Source organism: Scatophagus argus, chromosome 8 (assembly GCF_020382885.2).
Source record: "Scatophagus argus isolate fScaArg1 chromosome 8, fScaArg1.pri, whole genome shotgun sequence".
Lineage (NCBI taxonomy): Eukaryota > Metazoa > Chordata > Actinopteri > Scatophagidae > Scatophagus > Scatophagus argus.
The window spans coordinates 7,956,942-7,977,320 of record NC_058500.1 but is presented as its reverse complement, the minus strand read 5'-3'; the positions used below and the strand labels follow the sequence as shown (position 1 = coordinate 7,977,320).

At 41.1% G+C, this 20,379-nt stretch overlaps 1 protein-coding gene across 1 annotated transcript in view; it reads right to left on the bottom strand.

Moving 5' to 3' along the window:
* LOC124062862 (cadherin-4-like) overlaps positions 1–20,379 on the bottom strand; it is a 204,458-nt gene that overhangs the window by 29,267 nt on the left and 154,812 nt on the right. Inside the window, exons 6-7 of the mRNA XM_046395895.1 lie at positions 5,650–5,805; positions 1,194–1,338 (exon numbers count right to left, since the gene is read on the bottom strand). Of these exons, the coding sequence (XP_046251851.1) occupies positions 1,194–1,338; positions 5,650–5,805 (301 nt within the window). The remainder of the gene's footprint in view (positions 1–1,193; positions 1,339–5,649; positions 5,806–20,379) is intronic.

The window sequence follows — 20,379 nt, the reverse complement described above, 5'->3', positions numbered from 1 at the left end:
TCCATCGCTCTCCCTCCTGCACTCCCTCTCTCGCAGCCGATTCTAATTGCAAGCGATAGTGATATCATGCTAGTGACAGCCCCTGTCCGAGGATAATTGTAACCGCAGCTCCCATTTCAAACTTCATTACATTTCAAAGCAACATTTGTCAATGACTCGACCAGAGGGAGCACTCTAACGGCCTCTCAGCGAGACAAGGAAAAAAAAAACTGGCAGGAATAGAGGGAGGGAGAGGAAAATAGAGAGAAATAGAGGACAGACTAACCATATTTGGTTTGATTCCAAGTGAAGTGACTATCAGTCCTCCACCCATCACTTTTGTTTGAGAGATAGAGGGATACAGAGAAGGAGATGAAGAACCGCACATCGCTGGGGTAATTTCATTAAGCTGCACTCTTAGGGGGTTTAATGTGGACCCTTTGTACAGGCGTCCTAAGCTGTGCCTGACAGGATTAGGTCCCCATAATGACTCTTTAATTTGCAAACTAATTCAAGTCTGTAATTGGCCTTACACTGAAACCACTGGAGCTCTAAATTCTAAAACTTTTTTTTTTTTATGATTATTGTTCAGCTGAATGTCGTTCATGCCACAGAGGCTTGTCTGCTGTGTGGGGCAAAGCTGAGGGGGAGGGGACAGCAGCAGAGGGGAATAAAAAAGCAAAAGAAAAGGAAAGGAAAGGAAATGAACACCTGGACACCTTTTTAAATCACCTCTGCTGCAATAAACTGTGGCTCATCAGGCCCACGCTCACACACGTGTGCACGCAGAGAGCTCATCTCAGTGATTCTTCCGCTCTGAGGTTAGGCATAAAATGACCCAGTGGTCCTACAGCTTGGCGCATTTAATCCTCAATCTCCTCTCCAGCCTGAGCACCCTCCTTTGGTTTATGGCCACCGCTGGAGCCGGCTAAATGAAAAGCCACTGTAGGAGACGGATTCTCTGTCTGTCTGCTAAATCAAGGGGAATAGAAAATTCTCTGTTGCGTCAAAGATTCACTGGTGTAGTCACACTTTTAACAACACCAATATCTCCTCATACACTAGCAGCTCTTCCTCCGTCCACTCGTAACCAAACACATAAAATCCTCCGCACATTTCTTTAATCTTTTCTTTTGTCTTTTAATAAAAACACCTGTAATTGCATCACTTTTGTTCCCTCTACTGATCTATCCGTTTATCCATGTTTTCATTACCTGGTTTAGAGCCTTCATCCACAGAGCCATTGTAGACCTGATTTTTGAACTCGGGTCTGTTGTCATTCATGTCGATAACAAAGATGTACAGATCGATTGGGTTCTCAACCTGGTTCCCGTTCATGTCCACAGCATGGGCTCGCAACTGGGAGACACACACACAAAAAAAAGAAAAAGAAAAACGAGGTCAGATTATAACCATTACGGGAGCAGGAAGCACTGAATCGACAAATCTTTAATGATGAGTCTGTGATGAGAGCGTGCATTGGTTATTTAGGTAAACACTTGGTGTAAAATAATTTTTTATTGAATGAGCAAAGGCTTGCCCATCTGACAACATGATTGGTCCACATTTCTACGTTCTGCATTTATCTATTTACATCAAAGGTATAATTTCCCCTGAGGATGAGGGGTTTTACTCTCTGAAATGTTCCTAAACAGGTTGTTCATGTCAATCAAGAAGACACAAGCTCATTCGAGTCATCTTAAATTGTTATGGCCTTGTTGGCCAATGTCAGGCCTAACAGGAACATTCTGCAGGCATTATGCAGGAAGAAATACATACATCTTATTTTCTCTAATTTTACTATTCTAATGACAGGACACTACTGTTGAACAGCAGTCAAAGTTGAGCCATCACAGAATAATGTACCTGAGACACGAATCGATTGCCGGTGTCTAAAACTTTTTTTCAGACTGCTTTGGTCAAATTCAACTTAAAGCCTATGCACCTTGTTTTTTTTTATCTTGCTTTATTTGAATTTTCAAATTTATGGCTTGTGGTTAGAGATACAATAAATATGTGTCTTATGCATGTTCTGTATCGGTGAAACTAAATGATCATTTATTATATATTAGTAAAACACAAGTTCCAGCCACATTTCTTTTTTTCTTTTGTGAGACTTGCAGAATGGCATGAAGACCACTTTCATAACAGTGTGTTATTTCCGTGCTAATTACTTGGTCTGCTGTTTGCTTTTGTTGCCTAAATTTTAAGAACTTTGCCATATGTGAGCATGACTTCTTTATATCCTTCCTGTTATAATCCTCTCAGTGCATTCCAAACTGTTTCTGCTCAGGAGCGGACAAAAGAGAGGGAGAAACAACATAAATAAAACACCAACAAGCAGGTGGTTTTTCTTCACCCTTCAAGGAGACTACTTTCAAGGCACCGTTAAAGCCACAAAAAAAAAAAACCCACCTCTGCACTGTTTTCTGAAGTTGGCATTCAACTCTGCTCATGAATACACAGGCTGATAAAATCTGCATTATTGAATTATACACTGTAAAACTTTCAAAAAGTTTTCCTAAACCTACACAACAATATTAAGTATGGCCAGAAATGAAACTCACAATATTTTTCTTGCAGAATAATTGCCTTTGCAATCATGTACTTTCTCCACACTTCTTATCTGTTTTGCACTTAGTCCCCAGAAGTTTTTATCTCAGCAGAATCCATAACAAGAAGAAACAACTTATTTTATTGGCTCTGTTGTAAAGGCAAGGTGTCTGTTTCAGGATCACTGTGTTTGATCCCAGGCCAACATTCTGTCTGATTTTGTTTGAGAGAGAGTCCTGAAATCTCTTCCCTTCCCGCCGACTCCACAAACACAGCCGACCCATCTCAAATTCAGCTCAGCTGTGTTCAGATCAGTGGAATCACCAACAAGGATTTCTCTCAAAGTTTGGACACGCTGTAAAATGTGTCCGGACTGTTTTCTTCTCTTATGAAGTCTGGTGGGATTAAAAAAAAGAATAAATGAAAACAAGCAAGAAAAAAAGCTGAATTATCAGAGAATCAGTTTAAATAGGTGCTTGCGGTTTGTTTATTCAACCCTCCTGTGAAGGTCAAAATCACCGACTCAAGTGTCATTTCAAAATGAATTCCTCAGTTCTCTCTAAAGCTGTTTTGATTCACTTCACCTTACCTGGGAATGTTTATATCCCTGAACATGAGTTATTCAGTGATCTTCCTGTCAGCTGGAAGCACTGGGGATGTTTAGTTTATAACATACCGTGAAAAAACAAAACAAAACTGAATTCTGATATGATCAATGCTCAGCTCCAACATTAAATAAATATTTATTCTGTTAAAATGTCAGCAATCAATTTCAGGAGAAGCCCCCCCCTCATTTGATGTTTTTTTTTTTTCCATGTCATGTATGGAGAAGTGAGGGAAGGCTGCCGTTTCCATCTGAGCATGCTCAATGGGAGAAATGCTTCCTGGCCACTGCAAGAGCGTGAGAGCCAGATAAGTGAAATAGCCTCCAGGTTTGTTGCGGCAGGAAACAGAATAAGTACCATTCTCTCACGGCGTCTTCTCCTCAGAGAGGTGAAGATCCTCTCCACTTCTGCCCATCCTCTCCTCTCCACCACCTGCTTCCACTCTGCACCTCCACCAAAATTGTGTCTTCAGGTCTCCTTGAGGTTAATTTGACTTTACTTTTTCCATTGCGGTGTCTGATCTGTCCTGCACCCAATATCCATGCACTGACATTATATATCGCATCTTGCTGTGCTGTAACGAGGAACCGGGCCCCTTATCTCTGCCCACCCTCATCCCTCCATCCTGTATGCACCCACACCCTAATTCAATAACAGCAGGAGTCAGAGATTACCGCCATGTTTAAAGAAGGCAAAATGTAATTCTGGGTCCACATTAAAGTTACTATCTTGAAAGGCAGGGGGAGAAAACAGACTGTACCAGGCAGCGCTTGGCATTTGGCAAAGAGGCAGCATCCTGATAGAGATAACAGCAGACCCAGAAGCTCCAAGGTTTTTTTCCTCATAAGAATGCATCTTGTTGCCTGGCTGGTTTTGAATTTCAGAGTTGCTCATTTTTTTGAAATAAGAAGTACCAGACCGTAACTTTGTTCCGTCCTTGCATGAAAATATGAAGTAAACAAAAGAAACAGCACAAAGTCAAATTCTGACTTTGTTTTGTTGTTTCTTTTCAGATTGATGTTGCATAGTAAATAAAATCTTGCCTGTCTGGGTATGAGGATGTTCATGTTTTATACAATACAGTTAAATTACCGCTGCTCAAACAGCATCCAGTGCGAGAGGACTTTAACTGAACACCGTACTTCATCTGTTTACGTGTTCATCTTTTCTCTGTCTCATCTGGTTTCTCCCAGCTCTTTGTATTTCACACCAACTACTTTTCCTGCACAACAAACATTGAGTTTAACTTAAACAACCTTTAGCAAGTGCCTGCCTCTCTTAACAAATCACCTCATTGATTGGAGTTTGTTCCGGGTATAAATCTGTTCAATTTCCATTAAAAGGTTGGGCTTGCCAGTTCGCAAGAACTCTAAGTCAGACCAAATTCTGAAACAAACACAAGGATCGCAGCAGGTATAGAGACAGAGAAAACCAGAGACAGAAAGTTAAAGTGATGAACACTGTGTTGTTGCTCACTATATCAATGCCTTAGGGCTCTTTTCTCATGGAAGTAGACAGACTAGCGGAAAGACTTTAGCAGAAACAAATTAGTACTTTCCTTAAATATTAAATGCACTTTGCTTGGCTGTTTCTTAGATAGATATTAGATATTTTCATGCCTAGACCAGCATGCAGAACACAAACGTGAGAGGAAAGGCATGGCTGAAGTGAGGTAACACCAAGAGAGGTGTTGGTATTTTGGCAAAAATTTGTTTTTAAGCCAGCACAGCACGGCTAAAGCAAAGACGGCCATGCATACTGAAGCGGACCAAGAACAGATTTACATTACAGTCCGCATGGCTCTGTTCAAAGGTTACAAAGTCCACTTTGCTTTAAATTTAAGGTGACACCAATAAAATTAGCTCTGACATGACAATGTTGTGCTGGTTAAGATAGTTTTAGAAACTGGACAAAACCAGGCGAGCTGTTTTCCCTCCTTCCAGACTTTAGCTAAGCCAGCAGCTGCTGGATGTGACTTCATACTTAGTTGGGGGGGAAAAAACAAAATCCTATGAAGACCCTTAAAAGCTACGGGAAAAAAATAATGTCACAGCAGTTTGAGAGCTTAGTGATTAATTATCACATTTATCACATTTACCTCAAAAGAAATGCTGCTATTCCTTGCAGACAAAGCTGTTAAGATAATAATACTGCCCAATATTCTTAATGTAACATTTTATATGACAAAACAACGAAGTAAAAAAGTATGCAATCTTGTACAATTGTCTGTTATCCCATGCTTATTTCATCTTCAGTCTTAAATTTCTACAATTATTTATTTTACAAATTAATTGTTTTTAGGGAATTTTCTTTCTTTTTTTTTTAAACATAGATTAATAAATAATGTACAAGAAAAAATATATATGAGAGGAAAAAAATCTAATTTTTCATTAAAAGGGCATTTTTATTTTATGTACAACTACACTGATTGATTGGCTCTATATTTTGTTTGTGGGTTTCATTTTAAAGGTCAGAGGTGCTGTGCATGTGTGGGGATGACAGACACACTCACGTGGTAAGAAGAGCGATGCTCCCGATCCAGAGGTTTGGTGACGAACATCTTCCCAAGCACAGGGTCAATGTTGAATACCTCATTGGGGGGTTGATCTGCTCCCACCCCAGTGATGCTGTATCGAATCGAGATGTCCTGGTCCTGGTCTGAACGAATCTGCATCGTAACAAACAAAGAGGAACACCCAGTCAGTCAGTCAATACAGTGTTTATTAAAGTCCCATACTGTGTCTCTATTCCTCTCTGGCACTGAGCCACCTATTGGTACACAATGTCCTGTGGGCTGTTTATTATTCAAGGACCAGTTTGTGATTTACAGCCCCGGAGTTTAATAATTCTGTCCTTACACAATCTGAGGAAACCTGATATTGCATATTATTCACTGGAAACACGCACAAGCACACACACACACACACACATTATATATCACACTTTGGCATTTCTAGCCACCACATATTCAAGGATTCCATTAGTGCTGCCGTAGGGAGCGCCATGCATTCAGTTTGGCAGAGTTAGACAGCTTCAAAAGAGAAATTTAATTCAGTATTTCATGGAGGGAGAAATGAAATCAACACATATTTTCTGTTAACTCTGACAGTCAGGTAGTAATTTATTAAGATTTGCTGGAGACGAGCTGGAATTAGACACACTACGAGCAAAAATGGCAATTAGATGGTAAGGTAAAAAAAAACATGAAGTAGTAATTGTTGTGCAATTAGGGAAGCAGCAATGGGTAACATAACAAGAAACAAATTTTGAACTGGGCCAGAAGAGAAGAACAGTCTCATATCCAGGGTTGCACAGGAGAAGAGAATTTATTAATACCTGTGGAAAGCAGAATGCTCTTTAAGAAATAGGCCTGCATTTTGGTTCTGCTTTCCTTGCCAGATAGACAGCTAATAGGTGCATTAAGTGCACTGCTAGGCCTGTGATTTGGACTGAAGTGCTGTGTAATTGCGAATCATTTGGAGGAGTTTTTCAATTTAGTGCCCAGATAGAGTCCAAACCTGGAAGCATCCCATCTCTCCCCATTAACTACACGACAACCCATGAACATCAGTTGGTGAATCAAACTGACTCAATCATACACTTACTCCAGGATGCAGGCACATGCTGTACACCCACACCAATACACTGTCTCACGCACACACATACAGAAATGGCCAACCTTTTTCTTCTAATCAATGACTATTTCAGTGGAGAGCCTGAGTGCACTTGAAGAGTGTGACTGTCCAAAGTTGTCTCCATCTTTCACCACTTGAGGAACCAATTTAGCCACACTTTTGACACGCTAGGAATTCTGCCCTGCTGCGAAAATAGCTGGAACAACTAACGAGGACAAGGGATGGACATACCGTATTAGACAGGTGTCATCCTGACTCTTCCTGCCGGTGAAATAAAAACCCGACATGATTACCGACACCTCCTCCTCTTCCTCAGCATCAAGATTACCTTCAAATTTCTAAGGTTTGTCTTAAATCAAAGGTGATCAGTTATAGACAAGGTCTCTGTAAGAATGCAAAAGGTGCTGTCAAAACATCCCACTAACACTATTTGTGCATGTCTGTATGAGCGTTTTCTTTGGGGAAAAAATGGGAGGAGAACGTCCGGATTCTCTGCACATATCTCAGCGAATTACTGCTGACAGCTATGATAATTAACGAGCTGCAGGCATCGACTGCTATTACTTCAAAGAAACTCTACGGGTTAAGCACCAACAAACTAACAAACAACCAGCTAGCTGCTCAGCTGAACTCTCAATGCACTGCCATTACCCTCCTCTACAGGCAAAGCACTGGTGCGCTCCCTGTCGCATTAGAAAATACAAGCAATTATTACACATCCAACTGCCAAACTGTCTCCCCCTCTCAATCATCACCCTTTTCTCCTCCCATCGCCTTGTCTCTTCTTTCCTCTACCCTCCCTCCTATTTTCCAGCTCCTTCTCTCTCATCTCCACTCCTCCCCTTTCCTCTCATTTCTCCCCTCTCCTATACTCTCTCTCTCTCTCTCTCTCTCTCTCTCTCTCTCTCCGCTTCAGGTCTCCGTGGGGACAGAAGCCATGCATGAAAAATGAAATTACTTCAATCCGTTGGCCTTGGCAGTGGCGTATAAATCCTCACCAGTTAGGAAGTGATAGCTCTCCATAATTCCATTTGGTTTTTTTCCCGCCCCTCTGATTTCCCACCCGTTTCCAAGTCGAAGTGCACGTTTCCACAGCCTTTCCAGTCAATTCGCTTTACCTCCCACAATGTTCACGTAAACACTTTTAAAACTATGGAGGTCCAACACCAGAATACTCCTCCGTTTCTTCCAAACACATGCGTATATGCACACTCAATGAGGCAAAGTTTTGCCTTGTTATTTAATAATACCACCTCAATACATGGAGATATACTGTCCATGGTTATGCATGAAGGGATCCAAAAATGGATGTCAAGGCAAGGGAATGAATCAGATAGCTGGTGTTGGATGTTATCAGTGTCCTCCTTTTATCACAGAATATTGTGACAGGCGGGATGTCATTTCAATAGTGAGCAGCTCTCACTGCCATTCTGCCATTTGAGCATCAGAAAGGGAGGGGATGCGTTAAAAAAAATAAAACACCCAGCATGAGATGAACAAGAAGAGTTTCTCATAACTGCAAAAGTACTTTTTATTTCCTTTAATGAAAAGAAAGAGTCTCTCTCTCTCTCTCCCTGCTACACTGCTATCTTTCACTTCACAAATAACACATAGTAACGCACACACCCATAAAAATGTCTCCACTGGGTAATAATTAACAAAGGAATTCATTTTCAAGAGCTCCAACAATAATCAAGAGATGTTTTTTTTCTTTCTACGTATTTTTTTTTTTCATTCCCTCTGATTTTCTTATAGTACGTGTGTCTATAAGGGGCAGAGAGAGTGGACAAGAAACATTCAGCCAAGAGAGATTGATAGTGAAAAAGAGAAAAAGAGAGAGAGAGAGAGAGAGAGAGAGAGAGGAAGACATGACTGTATTACCCAGCATCAGAAACCAGACACCGTCTAAATGACCTATTTGTCGACGGATCAAAGCAATTCCCTTCATTACTGACAACTTGTCTGGTTCTTAAGGAGATCTTATCAGTGAGCTTTGCTCCCTTCTGCCAGGCAAAACTGAATCAAATGAGAAATTATCATGCTACCGGGTCTTTGGGGAAAACAGAGAAGTGGAGATGAAGAGAGGGGAATGAATAACACAGAAGCGGTGATGTACCACAGTTACTGGGTTGCAGAGGAATTAATTCTCACTTAAAAATTCATTCAAGTAATACTTTAAGATCTATCCAACTACTACCACTTACGCATGTGACTGCACTGCATGTTGTAGATATAAAGTGACACATGTGTTATTGTATTTTTGTCTCTATAATGTAGATTAAAATGAGTGCAAGTATTGACTAGGTGATCTATACTGCATGCTGGCAGGGTAAGTCAGACATGTAGAAAGATAAGTAACCAAATAAAAGACATATTAGAAGTGTAGCTCTTTATACTGAGTGACTAGAAATTAAAACAGTTGTAGAGGGTAATGCAATGCAATAAAAGTAGAAAAAAAAATGTTTATTGCGGGTCTAACCTTGTCAGAACAGTACTGCAAAAAGTTGCATGTAGTACAATACCGCTTTTCTTCGTTTCAGTAAAGTACCATTGTCTATGTTGCATTCTGGGTAATTCTGATTAAGCTAATAATAATAAAGCTATAATACAGGATTGCTGTAAATGTATGACACCTCACATCAAAGGCCACTGGTCACAGATACTTACCACGCAGTGGATTTATTAAAGTTCGGTTTAATATATTCTTTCTTATTCAAACTTGACGTTTTAGGATTTTACGCTCTAGTCTAACTGCAGCATGAGTGTTGGTGAGGGTTGGTGTGGCTATACAATGCACAAGCACAAAATGCCAACACTGATTCTGGCAACTGGGTTGACTTTTTAGGTGTTTCGTGTTCAAACTCGGGCAACGATTGGCCTTCCTGTTTTGTGTGATACCAGAGCGTTCCTGAGCATATTACCACTGCATTTGTTTGCCTCAACATTCAGGCTTTTTCTCTGCCCACGCAACTCTCACCATGGCAGATTAGGAGAGAAGGCGCTATATGTAAACAAAGGGGAGAAACATGGAGAGGCTTAGGGCTTCAGTATACATATTTCAGAATAGAATTTGCTGTGTTCCCAGCCACTGTTGATGTCATTAAACTCATTATATTTGCAGGTCAGTTCTCCTCATGAGAGGATGTAGGCCTTATGAAAGTGATTACACTGGATAAAGAAAATGAAAAGAATAAAAGGAAAAGGTTAGAATGAGCCCTGGCAATATTTCTACAGAAACACTGAAGTGTTTAGATAGCATGTTTGTTTCCTAAATAAAACAAGATATATTGGAGAGGTCATTGTATTAATGATGGATGAGGAGATGAATGGGTGCCAGCCACATTGATGATCTTACGAAACAAGTGACAGTATTCAGTCAAAACATCCCATCCATCCATCACGTTTCTATATGCCAACTTTGACTGACAGTGCCTCTTTCTTCATCTGCACGCTATCTGACAGATGCATGCTTAACAGAACCTGCAGGTGTTTTCTGTTGTTTTCCTTTAGTGAGTCAGTACATGTAGAGAATCCTTGCTTTGTTGCACTGATGCCTTGTTGCACAGCTGTTTGTGTTTCCTTGATGTGTAACTACTCTGTGTGCCTTCAAATTGCCCCCTGGAGACAAATAAAGTGTTTTGAATTGAACTGAACTGAATTGTACAACAACTATACATCAGGCCAATACATATTCAGTATAACTCCTATGACTGGAAACTTTTGAAGTATGGGTTTGACAGGTTTAAGATAATCTGCAGTTTAGCATGTATGGAGAACTGCAATTACCATATGCAAGCCATAATGTTCTTGGGGCATTGAGGGTGAAATTGAGGCAATTACCATATAAATGATACAAATGTGTTGGCACTGTAGATCCGTGTGTATTAAGTCAGCTAGTGTCACAATAGCCAAACTTTCCTCAAGAAATCACATCTGCAACACAGCTGAAAACATCACATAAAAGACAGAAGAATAACGAGTTTGTTAAAGATGGTGGTGTAGATCTGCCTGGAGTTACACTGTGGTCAAACCAAAGGTTGTGATGATAAAAACCCCAAAATGCCAAATTTTCTTGTGAGATGTACAGCCGGCTTTAGTGTGTGCACACTGACTGCTTTAGCAAGGTCAGTCAGAGCAGCTTCAGACTGCATCACAGCATCCAGAGTCATCGTAAAACTACATGCAATGGGTTAGTCTCTGATATTCTCTCGGTAAAACTGTGCTTTAATTTGTTAATAGAGAACAGCCTTACTGTTCATGACTATTCTGTTTTTACAATTTAACTGAAGCTTATTGCATAAGACAGCACATGTATCAGATGTGGCTGACAGTGGTTTCGACATGGAAACAAACTGACAGTATGTTACATTTCATGCCAGAGGATGGTGCAAACATAAACCACAGTTGAACTCGTCTATAAAAATCCTGCGAGAAAGACATTTCCTGAAATCAGTTTGCATTTGGTGATGCAAAACCTTCAAATCCAAATACATTTTGTCTTGCACGACAATTCAGGTTGAAATTGTCTTGAAGCTTTGTGCATATTCTTTAGACTTCGGACAATTTCAAAAAGAGTAATTGTTACTGCAAGCTTTTAAAAACACCAATACAGCAAACAAAAAGAAAACACTACAAGAGATATGCAGTATTACCAAAAGTATTCTGCATACATTTACATTTATTTATGAGCATTGCATTAAACACAAAAAAGCAAAGAAAGAAAAACAGAAACCATACATAAAAGTGGGCTAAAACAGAAACAAAACGGAATTCAGCTGCTTTGACTTGGTGCTAGCTTAAGCACGTAACACACAAACATAAAAGGAAACACTGAGGCACACACAAGCACACACAGGCCTGTCATGAGTGTACCAATTAGGTGCACTGTATTGTGGTGCTGTTTCAGAGAATGACTGGTTCAGTGAGCAGTAGGACAGCAGAAACAGTCACTTGCAGACAGCAAAGTCACAGCAAACCCCTAAAGAGCTGAAAGCCAGGCCTTTCATGGCTTTAAAGCCAGACAAACAGGGATAGATACACCTCACATAAATGCTGACGGGAACAAACAGAGTGACATGTTTCCTCAGTACAGTAAAGCCTAACGGGCAGGCAGGATGTACAGGTATTGGCCAACAGGTCTCAAACAGACTGGTTAACTCTGAAGAGAAAGAGCCTCTACAGAGAAAGGTTTTAGGTGGCACTGCATATCACTCACTCTCTCTCACACACACACACACACACACACACACACACACACACACCATCTGTCAAATGCAGTCTGCTGCACGGACTAAGATAAAAAGACACCTTGTGTGTTTTGTTGTGAGTCAGCAAAGTGTCTGCATTAAAAGCTTTCCTGTGGCCTTTTTAAAACACAGACTTTTGCTCAAGCTTTGATGTTCAGCATTGTATCTCTTCAAAAGGTAGGACAGGATTGATGTTGAGCATCTCAGCTTGAAGTTGGAATTTTCAAAAATGCACTTACTAACTGAAACATGAAACACAAACAGCATAACATCTCGTATTCATTAACCGGTGAGGATTACATGGAGTCTGCATGAACAGACGTACACGGGTAGGCTTAAGACCCGTTCAGTCACATCTTCCACAGTATTTGTATATAATATTGAAAGCTGATTTTGCCCAACTTCAAAATGCTGCTGTTTGTTCGGAATGTTTCGAGCTTGGCCCTGCATGTTTCTCGTAATCAGATCTGGTATTTTATTGTACCACAGCTAAACTGAACATCGAGGGTTAGAGGTAGGTGAAGAACAAGTTGCTCCACACAGGAAGCTGTGTCTTCTTGTATGCCATGGATGTAGCTTTCACCACATCTGTTAAAGTTGTTTTTACAGTGAGCTGGGATGTCTGTGGTACTTTTCTTCACCTTTCAACACAGTTTGGTCCATAATGAAAATTGCAGACTTCACAAAAGAATGAGTTTGTTTGGCTTTAGTCAGCAAAGCTGACACAGCTCCAATACCACAAACCAATTTTCATTCCAACTTATTTTCCTTTTTGACAGAATCACAACTGTTACCTAATCTACTGAACCTCCATCAAAATACAACTACTGATGTGATTCAGACAGGTCTGAAAAGTGTTAGATTGATGTCTGACTCCTAAAATAATGTCATTCAGCTGTCAATGTGAATGTATCCTGGATTTTCACAGTGACATCAGTACTGACGTGTGTGTGCTTGTTGGCTTGTACTGCTGATAAGTCCCTTTGTGGTGTTCGTCCCATTGGAACCAATACTACCTACAACTGATATGAAAAAAAATAAACGATAAACAAAAAAAAACAACCTCCAATAACTTGGGTGACCTCAATTTATTTGTCATTGTCATTTGACATTTCTATGACCTTCAGCTACATTTTGAGTTTTTGTTAATAACCAAATGTTAACATGCTAACATGTTGAGCTACAAAAATATACAAAAAAAATATCAATTATTATGAATAATTATTAATTAACACTGGCATGTTAACATGAAGCTGCAAAAGTAGGAGAGGCAGCTGGTTTAAAGAACCCAGTTTAAGTAATTTCAGTTTTCAACTCGGGAGTCATATTTACATTTAAATTAAAAAATTTAAATGTATGACAAAATTTACAGGAGGTTTTACTTCCGGAACCATGGTTTCCAACATACCTCCTTCACCTTCACAACTCTATAATGATTGAGAGCGTGTTAACATGCTGACATTACTAATTGCATTATAGCACTGTGTCTCAGGATGGCCTTGCACAGGCACTAGCATGGTACATGCTTTTTAGGGCTTTAAGTAGTGTTGTAAAGTAATTCAATCACGGCAAAACAGCTGGATGAATTTCTTCAACTTCCTGGTCTTACGGTGATTATACACTCCCTTCTTTAGCTGGGTAAGCCACTCGATGAAGTCCTCTCCTGATCTCCTCAGTCACTTCTCATGAATTAGTTGTTCTGAGGTAAAAAAAAAAAAATGTTTCTGACAAGAGCAACTGAAATTAATAATGATTTTTACAGAGTCTCATAAACCCTGCTGCTCTGAGAGGTCTGCTATATCATTATTTTGTTATTGCATCTGACAAAATAAAAATATCTACCACCAACACCTGTATGGTGTGATCACGTTTACTGACATTCGAAAATGAATAATCACAGTGTTAGTCAGAGGTGAGATTCAGTTGTCAATTTAAGACTGCTGCTATATGTCTCTTATTGCTTTTGGAAAGCCTGGTTTTGCCCACCTGCACTAAAACACAAGGAAGCCACTTCCAGATTTACAGAGCAGACAGAGAGGACACAGGACCAGGGAAGATGTGTTTTCAGATTTATCTGGCATGGTCATCTATGTGAGCAAGTGACAGAAAGAAATGGAGAGATAGTGTGCTTTATGTGCTTTTGTGTCAAATGAATGATAGCTAGGAGTGACGCAGGTGAGATTATTAACAGACCTTCCTCCACATTACTGAAAATAACATGGAGTAATAGCGGTTAAGCAGTGAATGACTTTTTCCAATTATTGCAATGTGAAAGGAGTCTGGTCCTAAATAGCATGGGCTTATGGCAAATTAGAGGTGCTACTCTCCCTGGAGGTAACAATGGGATGACTCGTCCTCCTCACTCCTCCTCTTCCAGGCAGGGAGAATGAAAATAAGGCAGCCATTGTAGTGGCAGACAAAGAGCAGCCGCACCCTTAGCTTTGGCTTAGCAGGGTTAGAATGTGAGGGCTACCATCTCACTCTCCCTCTCCCTCTTTGTCACTCTCTTTCATTAGGGGATTGATTAAATTGTGAAATCAGGAGTGTGATGGATACATGAATGACTTCTCAAGTCGCCCCAGAAGGCTTTGACAAGGACAATATCAAGGACCCACTGGTTCTCCCTCTTTTTCTGCCTGGTGCCTTCATCCCCAGGAAACCCAATCTGGGTAATTACAGTAAAGAGCGTTGGAGACTTGTATGGGAGAGAGACAGAGACAGAGAGAGACAGAGAGAGAGAGAGAGAGAGAGAGAGGGAGAGAGGGTGACAGTGGCACGAAATCTGCTTCTATTGCATTTTTCCCAGCCATTTACTCCCCTCCCTCCCATTTCAATACATGCACATACACGCTTTTGCACTGCCCACCTGTCGTACACCAACTCTTTTCCCCACACCCTTCCCTCTTTTTCTTCTTCTCACTTCCCAAGTCCATCAGGCAGCAGTGAAGAGGAGAAATGCAGACTAGGGGAAACGGAGGGAAGAAAGAGCGGAGAGAGGGGAGTGATGGGGGGGAAATGAAAGTGGTCGTTAATTGACTGCATCAGCACAACTCTGTAGCAGAGCATGAGCCCTTTTGGCTGCTGTGTTTTGGATAGACTTTTTCCCCTTTGACTGGACATGTGACCTTTGTAGGATCCCATCCTGCTGGAATACATTTCTCTCACATTGTCTTTTTCAGTATAGTCAAGCAAACGTTTACATCACTGCACAGACACATTGCCAGTGGACATGGCTGAAGGGTTTTTTGGAGGGGAAAGCATACAGTACATTACTCTCAGCCTACAGGGGCCAACACTTTGGAGGTATCATAAGGTACACAGATGTCCAAGGACCCACATGTGAGTGTAAAAGCAAAGAAGAAAAGTGTTCAGGTAGAGGCGGGAGCAGTATGCACGTTTGATGTTGACTGGAAGCCTGACAAAATGGGCAGCTTCCTGCCAAGCCTGGCACTGCCAAGCACAGGCAGAAACTGAAGAGGGGCTGGACCTTGCCCTGCTGCTGCTGGGTGTTTTGAAAAGTTGGACCATCCGAGCACAAAGACACACTGGCTCACTCGTGTGTACACACATACGGACAAATGCGGACACTGAAACACACGCATATATATACATGGTCACACTGCAGCGTCTAAGTGTGTGTCAGAATGTTTCCCAGGATGTTCTGGCACCTGCTAACCAGACAAGGGATTCTGCTTGGCAAACTCCACCTCAGTAAGAGTCCAGCTGTCATCTTGACAAATGAACCTTGGAAGAGTCAGGAGGTGTGTGTGTGTGTGTGTGTGTGTGTGTCTGTGTTTGTGTAGCCATGCATCTGTGCCCGTGGATTCATGCCTGTGTATTTTTGCCTGAACATACGCATTTGTATCATAAGGACGACACACAGATGTATGCGTTTTTTTCCGTTTTTCAAAAGAAGCTGGCATGTCATTCCTTGATCGATACAGATCAGAAAATGGGCCAGAGCCAGTAAAGGTCAGTTCCTGTGAACCCCGTTCTATTCCTGGATGTCACCAGGACAACACTGGAAAAAATCTGGAAATGCACCAGTCGCTTGGCTTGATGCGGAGTCCTTTTTAAAGTGACACTGACTACACAGCAACCAGCACAAATCACCTTATATAAAGAAGCATTTTTGCAAGGCCTCAGATGAACCATAACACCGTCCCCTGTATGCCGCGATGTCAGGCCCTGTGCAAAGAGCTATGCATCACTCTGGTTTTATGAACAATGTGGGACATTAAAGCTTTTATAGAGCGTTAGGAGGAAATGTTCTTTTCTCCTGAAATTGAAGAGCAAGTAAAGTGTAAAGCAGCATCAGAGAGTATTAGCCAAAAATACCCATAAGCGAGAAGCAATGATAGACCTTCCACGTTAAAGGACAAGTTATAAAATATCAGCAAATTTTTATCTGCTGCTAAACTGTTTATCTTAGGAGCCGTTTCATCTTGAGATGCTGTAAAGTATTTCACTGCACACTAAGGAATTTTACTACACACATACACACTGGAGATGCACAATATGTTTGAGTGCAGCAGATGTTCATGCGTGCCTGTCTGTGCTCCTGCATGCTTGTGTTGGTGTGGTTAAGGGCTTTTACCAGCATAGAAAAATACGATCACCCCATGACGGTATCCACTGCACTTGCATGAAAAGATTCTGACTGAGGCCTTTCCCTGTAAGTGACAAAGCAAATAGGATCACTTACCCTGGTGCAGGCCTTAATTTTTGATTTCCCTCACATTTTACCTTCAGGACAGAAAAAGCCAAAGAGGGGAAAATGGAAAAATACAAGCATATTAAGTGAGATTAGAATTTTTTATCACATGACATGCACTCAATTCAATTCAATCTCATGCTCAAGGACTTTTCCCTTCACAATTACTCTATTCTTTCATTTCCTCCGAGTGTTGCTGCTTTGTGTTGAGTCGGATTTTACCCCTTTCAGTCTGTCTCTCAGGAAAACATGCGAACAAGACTGAGCAAAGGTGGGAGGAAAACATTACCTGATGGGACAACCGCCATGTCTGCACGTCTTTCTTCTTCTGCGACTGTCTGCTTGATGTGCCTGCATGATTTCCTCTGTATCTACTTTTCTGCTACTGTCATTCTGTCCTTCTGTCTGTCTGACTGCCAACCTGTCCTTTCTATTTGAGTGACCTTGTCTCATATCACTGACAATCACAAAACCCCCCCCCCACCCCCGCTTTATCACTGGTCCCAACCTCCCTGAGTCCCCTTCAGAATATCTTTCTTCCAATTTCACTGCACATTATTTTTTCATGTCTTCAGAGGAAAAGAGATTCTTGGCTCTCCTTCATCCTACTGATCCACTGGGTCGCTGAGGCCAACCTCCAGGGGACCAAAGAGAGGCTGTTTGTTAAGCTGTTATTTATCTCCTTCATAAAGTCCTCCTCATCTCCTATTAAAGAGCCCAGAACTGTTGCCCTTGACACACACATAACTCTTGTGTCTTTTGGTGAGATGATTTACTGTTTAATTTAACACCAACTGAACCCAGGAGGGAGCCTGCCTGATGCTGCCTGATGTCATATCAGAGTCCACTCTGATAGCATGTGTCATGCAGGGGGGGGGTTGTGAAAATTTGTGTGTTTTTCACTGTGTGTGTGTATAAGTGAGTAGGTGGCTGAAGGAGGCTTTTTTGTCGTTTGTTTTGTTTCTATAAAGTCCTGGAAGTAGCAGCGCTGGGCCACGGTGAGCAAGGCCACGTCTAGAAAATCTTCTCTTGAAAAATAAACTGTATGCTGAATATGTCTGATGAACATGTTTACCAGGACTTCACGCTGCTAATTTCAAAATAATGAGATATTAAACAGTGAAAATTACATTTCAGTCTCACTTCCGTGAACACAGGAGAAAACAAAGGCCAAATGCTGTTGACAAATACATGAATGTAAGTTACCAGGAGACTGGAAGAGACTCGATTTCATGGGGCTGATAGATGTAATTGAATTGATCTCACTAATTTCATTAGAGGGAAGGAAATGAAGTTCATTGCCTATTTGTTATATGCCAAGATAAGACTACTGTACAAAAAGGTGGGTGGGGTGGGGGTCTAGCTCTTAGGAAAATAGTGGATCATTGAGAATCAAGGATCAGAACAAAGTGTACAGAAATGGAGCTGTCAGAGAATTCACAAAGCCATTACCATCCTATTTCATGATTGCCTTCACCCACCTCCTTGCATGAGATATTAATGTGACCTCAGGTGGTCACCTTTATTCTTAAATACCCATGTCTCACGCTATTCAGGGGGTGGTCAAATCGCTTTTATGGGCATATGTTTCATTAATGCTACGCCCTGTCAAAAAAGACAGGGCTGAGCATGTTCCTCCATCACAGGAGTCCATTAGCAATAGTAACAATGTAAAGCACTCTAAATTCCTCTGGTGTTTTACCCTTACTGTCATTACTCAGGGCTGGCTATTGAGTTCATCTTGGCTGTTACAAGACTTTTTTTTTTTTCCATAAATGAGCAGTCATTATATCTGAATACTTCTATTTTAAACTTGTGTGTGTCAATTTTGATCTACTTGGGCATGAACAGAACAGTTAATTTCAGGTAAAATCTGTTTTTTTGCCAAATGTCTTATTTGACTGTGAACAGCCTGAAGCCATGCAAGTGTTTCTGTGAGGCCTGACTTAAGCACAGTGTTGGTTCACACTTGGTGCAGCACATCTCAGTTTAGTTTGTGTTATCACGCTAACATTTGCTAACAATTAGCATTAAACACAAACTACAACTGAAGCTGATGGAAATGTCATTAATATGGCAGATATTAAGTCATCTTATCTTATAAGCCAAATGACTGGGTAAATTGGTCTGATGGTAACCCTAGAGGAAAAGTAAAGGGGTCACAAAAGCTGACTTTACTATGCATCATCCTCTGGGAATCACAAATGACTGTAACAAATTTTATGGCAATACATTCAATAGTTTTTGAGTTCTGTTAGTTTGGACCAAAGCAGTGGACCCACCGTCTGATACGGCCATCCAGAGAGCCAAACTGCGTATTTAGCCAAATGATTTGCAGTGTTTCTGAGCAGGGTTTGCTTGTGCTGGCAGAAAATTCACAGCTGGGGTTTGGAAAGAAAATACCATGTGTGAATTCTTCAGGAGGTGAAATCAAACAAAGAGCCAAGAGTCTAAAACTAGTCAAGATGTGTTACTGAGTAAAACAAAGAGCAAATGAAATGCTGACCTGACTGTTTGCTCTCATCACCCAGAGTGGAGCGAAGTCTTTCTTTCCTTTTTCCTCCCTCTTCATACTCTACATGAGGTCTCTGCATATTTGACAGAAATTTATTTTTTCCTACTTTTCTTCTCTGGCTTGATAGACTTGATGTAGTGTGAAGTGAGTAAGTTCCTGTGCGCTGCTAAGGGCCTTTTCTTGGCAGCGCACAGGAACTTACACAAAAAAACACAAAACACAGCCCCGAAGAAAACATGCCTGAACACATGTACATAACTGCACATCATGTACAGTTAATGTGTTTGATAAACTTAGTATAGCCATACCTTTCAGTGTTTTCACATCCTGAATTTATTTAGCTCCCCCCAAAAAATGAATCCCATGCAATTCTACATTCATAAAGCTTTCCACATGGGAAGCATTGTGGTTTCTTATTGACCGAGCTCTGGATTGGACTGTGATCCTTAAATACTTGCAGTCCCGCGTTTCACCATCCTGTGGTTTCTCTGGTGGACTGGGTTAAAAAAAAAAAAAAAAAAAAAAAATGGAGTCCTGTTATTCTGGCTTAGCTTTTTCCTCTCTTTGTTCGGGGATAAAGCAGAAATGCGACCAAACAAAACCCCAAACAATGAGCATATACAAAGGCAACAACAAGGCACATGCGCTTCACTGATCCTTTGTTTGCTGCTTGTGTAGGACAAGTGATTTCTCTCCGTGCCTGTGTATGCATGTGTATATTTGTTTGTGATTGAGTGTGTGCATTTGTGAGCGTATGTCTCAGCAGGAGAGAATGGAAAAGTATGAAGGGCCAGACTGGAGCAGCGCAGTGCTGGTGTTGGCCGGGTGGCAGGGTGGCAGATGCCAGAAGGCTTCATTAGACTCAAGGGAAGAGGTCGTGAACAGCAGTTCTCCAGGAAGTCTATCAGACCTAAACACAAACACAGACGTGCTTCTAATCCCGGTCTATCCCTTCATTCCCTCTCTACTGCCTTTTCCTTTTTCTCTGTTGCTTTCTGTTTTTCCTAACTCATACCCACCCGTCTTTACTCCCCCTCAAATTCTCCAATGCAATCAGCCCCGGTTCCATCTCTAGCTCACTTGTACAGTATGTTGCCTTTTGTTTCCTCCTATTCTTTCAGGTTTTTTTTTC